At 41.7% G+C, this 9,000-nt stretch overlaps 1 protein-coding gene across 1 annotated transcript; it reads right to left on the bottom strand.

The window, feature by feature from the left end:
• Positions 1-3,199: 3,199 nt before the first annotated feature.
• On the bottom strand, positions 3,200-6,141 carry LOC308073401 (trypsin-1-like; the record flags this gene model as incomplete). The annotated part of the gene is made up of 6 exons (XM_080412275.1): positions 3,200-3,247; positions 3,457-3,558; positions 3,803-3,939; positions 4,653-4,903; positions 5,121-5,280; positions 6,102-6,141. The coding sequence occupies 6 exons, from the start codon at positions 6,139-6,141 to the stop codon at positions 3,200-3,202; spliced, it is 738 nt and encodes a 245-aa protein (XP_080268401.1).
• Between the last annotated feature and the right edge of the window lie 2,859 nt (positions 6,142-9,000).

Below are 9,000 nucleotides of genomic sequence, written 5' to 3'. Positions count from 1 at the left end.
TAAGGGGTCCATTTGGTTACATTTGTACTCTCACAGAGTTATGGGGGTGGGTAAATAAAATAATAATAAATAATAAATAAAAAACAGTTTGAGAACGACTGGATAAGACAGAGCTCTGTCTGACAAAGGACACGGCTATCTGCTCAATATATGACTCTCTCAAATAAAACGGTTCAGAAAACAAGTCCTTTCTCCAGATTTCCTTTAAAAAGCAATAATATAAGATGTATATCTCTCTCTCTCTCTCTCTCTCTCTCTCTCTCTCTCTCTCTCTCTCTCTCTCTCTCTCTCTCTCTCTCTCTCTCTCTCTCTCTCTCTCTCTCTCTCTCTCTCTCTCGACAGTTTCTTTACAAAACACCAGACCATACATTCTCCAGGACTGTTGAAATGTGTAGCTGGATGGAGATCCGTTGTGATTGCTATGACTAGAGGCTAAACTCCTAAAATCCTCTCTCTCTCTTTGGAGACAAATAAGAGGACCATAAAGAGGGCTGTTTTGCATATACCTGCAGCAACGAGTTATTTTGGGTGACACCCCCCGCCCCTCCCACCCCCACCCCCACCCATTGTGTTTCTTGGTGGGTGTAGTAGGCTAGTAGTAGGCTAAGCAAAGGGATTTTAACATCACTTCTCAAGAAAAACTGCAACAACTGGGTCAGGTGCTTCCCTGTTTGAGCAGCAATGCCATGGATGAATGTGCACAGAGAAAACAGCTTGTGGATCGCTTATTTTAGCTATTTTTCCCAAAACAGGGATGCCAGTTGAAGTTGAAGCTCTATTATGTCATTGTTTTAGTGAATTAAATGTTATTTTGATCAATCTGTATGGTAGAGTATAATACAATGTAACTTATACAATTGGGGTGATTGTATCTGGTCTCTCTGCTCTTCTATTGAGACATTTAGATCCTGTGTCTATGTTGGACATGACCTTTGACACAATCCTTTTTCTGGTTTGACACGGGTTTTGACCTGAAGGTCAAAACTCTCTCTCTCCCCCCCTCAGAGCAAGCAGGCAGCACTTGCTCAGGAGACCGGGGTAGAACAGGAAATGTACATAGTGCAGCTTTAACTGAGGTTCAAATGGAGAGACAATAGCTACATCCTATCATTCAAATCTTGCCCTCTCTCCTCCAGCATGGTGGTGTTACAGAGTAATTGGTGACATGCCGAAATATGTGACCTTGTGGACTTCACATAATGTACATGGAGGACTCACAATATGTGGGCTAAATTCAGCTAGGTTTAACTCTGTTCATAAACAAACAGCTGACACTGACGTTGCGCGAAGTCCACAAGATGGTCACACATCAGGTCAGGTCACCATTTTCACCGTAACACCTCCACACTGGAGGACAGAGGCAGAAATGCGAGTGTTGGAATTTTGGCTATATACGAGCTATATACGAGCATTAAAAAGTGACCAACTTATACATATCCTTTTGCTCAATAAACATCCATTCTAACGGCATCATTTGTCTCAGGGAATGGAAATTGCCACCCCCTCATGTTCACATTTAACCTCAAATTCAATTATTTTCCCCCAACTATATATATTTCCCCCAACTCAAGGCTGAGTAGAATAGGCAAAAAATAATAATCAAACAGCCCCCCCCCCCCCAAAAAAAACCCAAACGAAAATAGTGGATCTTGTAGATCCACTATTTTGGTAAATAGGTGGCTTAGGTGGTAAATGATTGTTGCCATCCCCTATTTAATTTTTCTTCTGAAAAGACGCCTCTGCATTCTAACACTCTACCAGCACTGATAAGAATAACCTTTAATAAATGTCAGCACTCAGCAGGTTAAAATGATGAGCTCTGTAGAATTGTAGGAACAACATGCGTGTCTAAACTGTATGTTCAGCGACATGGTGGCAGCAGTATCCAGGTCTGTTGTGACTATACAGTAAACTTTACTGTATAGTCACAACAGACCTGGATACTGCTGCCACCATGTCGCTGAACATACGGTTTAGACATGCATGTTGTTTAGACACGCAAAATAATATTGAATTTTATTACCAAACACGTAGTATAGTATAGTATACTATACTACGTGTTTGGTAATAAAATTCAATATTATTTTGTCTATACATCTAGAGTGGCCAATAATTTTTTACCCATTTTCTCCCCAATTTAGTCGTTATGCCAATTAATTCTCTCCACACATATCTCTGTGTTGTCACTGCTGTTGTATCCTACTGACTCACCTGTCAGTGAGGAGCCCCCACCAGGAGGACGTAGAGCCTTCGTCCTACTCCTCCCGCCCAACACTCCCCGCTGACTAACTTGATTTAGTCTTAGTCTTTTGAATAACACACCATTTAGTTTTAAAGTCCTATTTTAGTCTTCTGAAAATTGTTTAGTCTTAGTCTAGTCGACTAAATATCAGATTCAGCAACAAACAAACAGCATTCAGAGAAGCAGCCAGGGGCAGAGCCCTGTTCCTCAGCCCTTCGGCCCAGGACTGCACTAGTACTGAGTTAGATTTTAGTCTCCCTTTTATAACACAATAGCTACACATTTGAATACAGCCTGTTCATGTGGGTGGGGGTCAGTGATAGCCTCCCCCCACCTGGTGACCAAGCAAATGGTAGACTTACTGTCTCTCTACCTGATTAGCAGCTAAACAATGGAGATGTCACCCCAGGGCAGAGTCCATGAATAGCAGATGCTAGCCAGGATCTGAGTAAACAACAGGTCACTTGAATAGGCCAAAATGCAGACAGTTAGACTGTGTCTGTCACATTATTATTACTCTTACTTTAATCATTTCTTTATATGTTTTGACTTGCACACTGTTCAGATACCACACCCTCTATAATATATTTTACTGTGTACTTACAATACTGTACTGTTCTGTACTGTACAGTATGTGTTGCTGAGAAAGCACATTATTTTGCAGATGACCTTTGCTGTTTAATATCAGTTCATTGTTTATTAAAGACTAGGAATATAATACAAAATGACAAGTCTCATGGTCGTTATATGATTTAATGAAAAAGAGACCTGTACATGTACATTATCCATGATACTTTATTGATCAAATAAAAGAGCACAGCAGAGGGAATAATTGATTTAAAATGCTTTTTTTATTCAAATATTAAACCCCAATCTTAAAGACACTCCATGGACAGCCCGTGTTGGAGAGCTGTGTGACTGATCTGGAGGCTGAAAGCTGTTCAAATCAAATCAAACCTAGTTCCTGGCCATGGTTTTGAGCAGCCACTCTGTGGCCACGCAAACCTGGAGATGAGACAATAGGAAATGTTAACACATCTACTATATCAACCTGTATCAATAACAGTATCTGGAGTAGTGTGTCAAATGCCGTCTGGTACATCATTTGACTTCAATTGAACATACAAAATAAAGAAATAAATGACAAATGAAACGTCTCTATTCTTTGAATAAATTGGAATACTATTTAGATATATAAGCTGATTGAGCCATACCTTGGCATAGACACCAGGGCGGTTCTCCTGAGCACATCCGTATCCCCAGGACACAATACCATGCAGCTCATTGTTACATACGACAGGGCCACCAGAGTCACCCTGAGAGAGAGAGAGAGAGAGAGAGAGAGAGAGAGAGAGAGAGAGAGAGAGAGAGAGAGAGAGAGAGAGAGGGGGGAAAGGGTAAGCAATGAGGACCAACTTTATGTTATCTGTACAGGAGCTCACAGGCACACAGTGACACCTAGATGAAAACACCACCACAATTAATCTTATTGCCTTCAACTGTGCATCACACATTTAAATGTCTGTTGAAAAGGGTGTATCGTATAGGGAGCAACTGTACCTGGCAAGAGTCCTTGCCTCCCTCCAGGTATCCAGCACAGAACATGGTCTGGTCGATCTCACCAGGATAGGAATTCTCACAGTCCTCATCAGACAGGATGGGAATGTCCAGGCATTGCAGCTTGTCCCCGTCAGCAGCTAATAGTGGAAGGTGGTATGGAGAAGGGACATGTATTAAAACAAAATATGTCAAATACTGTGGTTTAACACGTGATCTGTAAACATAGCTGCGTAATTTGTGGAGCCCCAATTCATCACTTCTTAAACAGATGATTCTCAGTGCTCACCATGGCTTCTAGTCATAGAAGCCATGTTAACGTTTAACACTCTACATGGTAGCTACCTAGTGTTGAGTTGCTACAACTCTATGTGCCTGTCTCTCTGTAGGCTGAGGTCCTCTGGTTCAGCTCTACTGGTTCCTGTAAGTCTAGGCTGGTGACCAAGGGTGACTGGGCCTTTGCCATCAAGGTCCCTAGACTCTCAGAACAGCCTGCCAGAGGAACTGAGGTTGGCTACTGTAGCGCACTAAGCACTTTTAAATATATTTTAAAAATAAAAATAAATTACAAAAAATAAAAGCTTTTTTAATCCAATAATGGCAGCAGTTTATCGGTGCACCTAATTTTAACCTTGTATGTGCTTGTTTTAATTGCCTTGTTATTATTGGTTGTAAACATGCTTTTCTGTTTCTATTTATTGTATAACACTTTGTAACATTGTTAAGAAAGTGCTATATTAATACAATAAATATTATATTAATAATAATAATAATAATAATAAGTATTATTATTATTATAACTTTTCTGAAAACTAGTTGCTCCAAAGATTTGGCACCCAGGTGCTATACTCACTGGAGCTCATGGTTTTGCCCCAGCCAGACACTCTACACATGGTGCCAGTGGGGGCACAGGTAGTGGGCAGAGCCACAGGCCGCACATACTGGTTGAGGGTGGCAGGCGTCTTCAGCTTGATCAGCATGACATCGTTTGCAAAGGTTGCGGGATTGTATCCTGGGTGGCGGATGACTCTAGAGGAAGAGATCCACTGCTCGGTACCCTCATCAACCTCGATGTGGTGCTCGCCAAGACGCACCTCAATGCGGCTGAAGGGAGTAAAGAGAATCTGGTCAAGAAGCGTAGGACGTGTTGAAGTCACACATTTACATTCATCGATTGTTTATTAAACATGCTTGTATGAGGTTTTTTTTCTATCTACAGTTATGCAAAAGAGGCTGAGTGAAGGGAGGAATTGCTGAAGGAAATCATTATTTTCCCATTTGTTCAGCTGATTATGGTCCCGACACTGGGAATATCTCTTACGTCTTGTAGCAGTGAGCAGCAGACACAACCCAGTTCTCGTTGACCAGGGAGCCACCACAGAAGTGGCCCGGGCCGCTAACCCTACCACTCAGAGACACCTGATGGGGCTCCGAGTGGGGCTCGCACTCATACCCTCCGACGATCTTGTCATCCTCCGCAACTGAAAAACAGATTCATGATGTTAAAGGGATATTTCACTTTCAAAAAAACTTTGGGTCATTTTATCATCTACTCAGGCTTTTGTGAGCCCCCCAGACCGTTTTTAAGTCGCTTGATTCAGTATTTAGATATTCGATATTCATTTTATCAGACACGCCCCCTTCCTATACAAACCCATTATAACTTCAAACTTCAAACTTACAAAAATTATAACTTGGTGACTCACCCCGCCCTCCTAATATGCGAGGGGGCCGTGTTTTTCCGATAACTCTTTTCATTTTTTGTTTATATTATTTTTGAAAAAAAAACAAAAAAAAAACAATATTTTTTTTTAATAAAATACATGAAAAAAGTTATCAAAAAAACACGCCCCCCTCGCGTATTAGGAGGGCGGGGTGAGTCACCAGAACCAAGGACGGGTGTTTTTGATAAATCTAACATGGTTAAAATGGAGTTTGAAGTTATAATGGGTTTGTATAGGAAGGGGGCGTGTCCGATAAAATGAATATCAAATATCTAAATAATGAATCAAGCAACTTAAAAACTGTCTGGGGGGCTCACAAAAGCCTGAGTAGACGATACAATGACCCAAAGTTTTTTTGAAGGTGAAATATCCCTTTAATTTACAAGCATTTGCAACAGAAATGCTCAGAAATGCGCCTCTGGCCTAGTACATGTGCAATTCTATAAACAGAAGATTTCAGTAATATAATTATATTGATGTTCTCCCATCATGTAAAAAGGGTATAGTGAACTGCCAGGTTTTGCAAGGCCTGGCTTGCAAAGAGTGAAAGGACAGCTGTGGAAGTATTTCATACTCACAAGCAGCTCCTATGAGCAGAATAAAGATCAGAGAGATCATGGTTGCTGTGTGATCCTGTCGATGAGAGGACTTCACCTGGCTGGACCCCTGGTTTAAAACCCAAAACCCTGCTCTGCTGCGCTCCCACTCTGATTGGTTGAATAATAGCATAATTTAAAATATTGGCAGGTGCTGACTAGCTGGAATTGGCAGGCATCCTGAATGTTGATGCCAAGAGGCCAGTATTATCTAGTAATAATCTTTACTGCAACAGATGTATTGTTCACATAATGTCGTTACTCATTGGTAGGTGTCAAAAGCAGGAAAGATAACATCTGTTCTATATGTTTGTGACACCTTACCACCAACAAATACATAATTATTTTAAAGGTTTCGTTCTAAAAATGTATGTCCATTTTGAGAAAATATGTTTTAGTTGATCACTGGTCATTTGTGAGAAAAATAAATATGATATCCTTAAGAGTATTTTGGATCTAAACTACACAGAGCCTTACAGGTCTATGCTGTTGCTGTACCTCTGAGAGTAAACAAATGGAACCAAATAGACTCTTTGGTTCTGTGGTATATGTTCCACTGACTTCAACATGAAAATAATTTCTAGTGAGAAGAAAGAAAGAAAGAAAGAAAGATGCTGGTGCGGAAAGCACAAACATATCGGCCAGATTTATGGAGAATCTAGATGACTGGAGACGCAGAGGGAGGGCTCGTCTGAAGACAACATAGAGAGAGAAACTGTGATGCCCCTGTCACAGCTTGGGCCGCCGCCTGTCCTCTGCTCGGCCCTTCCCCGCCCCCTTGTGTTCCTCGATTGTGAGACTGAATCCGCCTGTGCGCCCATCTGCGAGCTGTAGAGCTCTGTATGCTCTATTATTGTCTCGAAGGCATGGCGAGAGTATGTTTTGCACCCTGTCCGTTCTGTCCGTGTGTCCGTCCGTGTGTCTGGTCTCCGGTACTGTTGGCCCGGCCGCTGCTAAACTGTGCACACACACTCCCACTAGACCGAGGAAGAAATGCCTCTTGAAAATGTTCAAATCAGTCTCATGGTGGCGCTATAACAGGCCGATTCGTGTTTTTACCTAGAACTGCACCGATCTGTGTTAAAGGAAAAACCTTTGCCCTTCATTTTTCACATCTGCCATTTATAGCGCCACCAGGAGGCCGACTTATGTAAAACACATTTTTTTATATTACTCCTTCCCATTCAATCCAAATTTGCCATCCTTATTGGCTAAGATTCACATCTAAAGTTTGCAGTAGTGGCTTGTTTTGAACAAAATGCAGCAAATCTGGAACGCAGCGTCCGATTGCGGTCAAACTTTGCACGCACATTCACACTGTCTCCCTCTCTCCTGTTATAGCGCCACCAGCAGCTCTAATTTAGCAAAACACATGTTGGAACAAAATGCCTCAAATCATGAAGGTAGTGTCCGATTGCCGTGCAAGGCCTAAGAAGAAATGGCACCCTTTTCTTTCACATTGGCCTATTATAGCGCCACACGCACGCCACAATAACCTACCTGACCTGGCGGAGACCTGTGCTCCGAGGAGCACTTTTTCTAGTTAAAATAGGCTACTGCGTCACACAGCAACACAACAGACAGTGTGGTGTCTCCACATGTTTAGATAGCCTGACTTGCCCACAGGGTGGAGCTGTTGGCCAGCCAATAACACAAGACACCATGTATAAGATGTTGTTCACCAAATGCAATATTTCTTTTCACTTATATGCTGTATTCTTTGTACAGTAAGGTAGTCATGCTGTTCAGAAACTGTACTGTTCAGAACTCTGTACTGAACAGATATGTGGTATCATGAAAAATATTAGAGAAAAGTAAGGTTGTCTAATATGAACTAGCCAGCATTTAAGGTTTGATGCAAGTCTTATGGTCACTGAATAAACAAACAGATGTTCATATGAGGACATGAGAGACAGTTTACCTGTGCTGTTGTTAGGATCAACAGTTGGTATGAACGCCATGAAGAGAACAGCTGAAACAAGTACCATGGGCTGCATCCTCACTAACCTGTTGAAAATGTAAAAGTATAAAAAATAAAGTGTTTAGTCTGACTGCAGCATTGTAACACAGAAACACACAGAACCCAACATCACAGGTTCATTGCAAATGTAACAGATTGCATTTTCAAGATGTTATAGTACACAAATGACCACTTCAAACTTTTAAGGCCAGAAGATACTCTTACCTGGCTTGCAATCTTCAAGTTGAGGTTCTTTCCTTTGCTTAAAACGTTAAGGCCAGATACTGCAGGATTTCCGCAAGTTCTGAGATTTTATAAGACTGTGTTTCAGTGAGGAATGGGAGGTGTGGTGAGAGTGTGAGAGCATGTGAGAGGGTGAACGTCATCTCCTACACCTTGCAAGCATGTACTGTAGCCTTTTGCCGGGCAGGGCTGGCACAGGAATTTCACCATCGAGGCCATATCGCCACCGTGGGCCGCGTTTGGCCTCATGCCCTTCACAAACGGATCTGTACTGATGAACTTTGTCACAGGGACACATTAAGACTCAAGCAGGCCCCTCGTTCAGGGGTCTTCAACGTTTTTCAGGCCAAGGACCCCTTTGCTGAGAGAGAGATGAAGCAGGGACCTCCCCCCACTCACCACATATTGCATAACATTGTGTTGCAGATTTTTTTTTTTTTTTCATAGATTTCATAGATGGCTTCATAGACTTAATTTGACAGCACTATCATCAGTGTTGTGTAAATTCATGTTTTTTGTTTTTGTTTATTTCAGACATTTAACCACTTAAATCGCCATTACTTTAGTAAACATGACCTTTGGCTCTGTACTTGGTTTGGCTCCGTTTTCCCTCTACACCAAACCTCTTTGTCGAAAATAGTTGATCTACAAGCTCACAACACACACACACTCTAAAAA

This window comes from Gymnoscopelus braueri, assembly GCF_963280865.1.
Source record: "Gymnoscopelus braueri genome assembly, chromosome: 18".
NCBI lineage: Eukaryota > Metazoa > Chordata > Actinopteri > Myctophiformes > Myctophidae > Gymnoscopelus > Gymnoscopelus braueri.
Note: the sequence above shows the minus strand (reverse complement) of the source record. Positions and strands in the feature narration are given on the sequence as shown.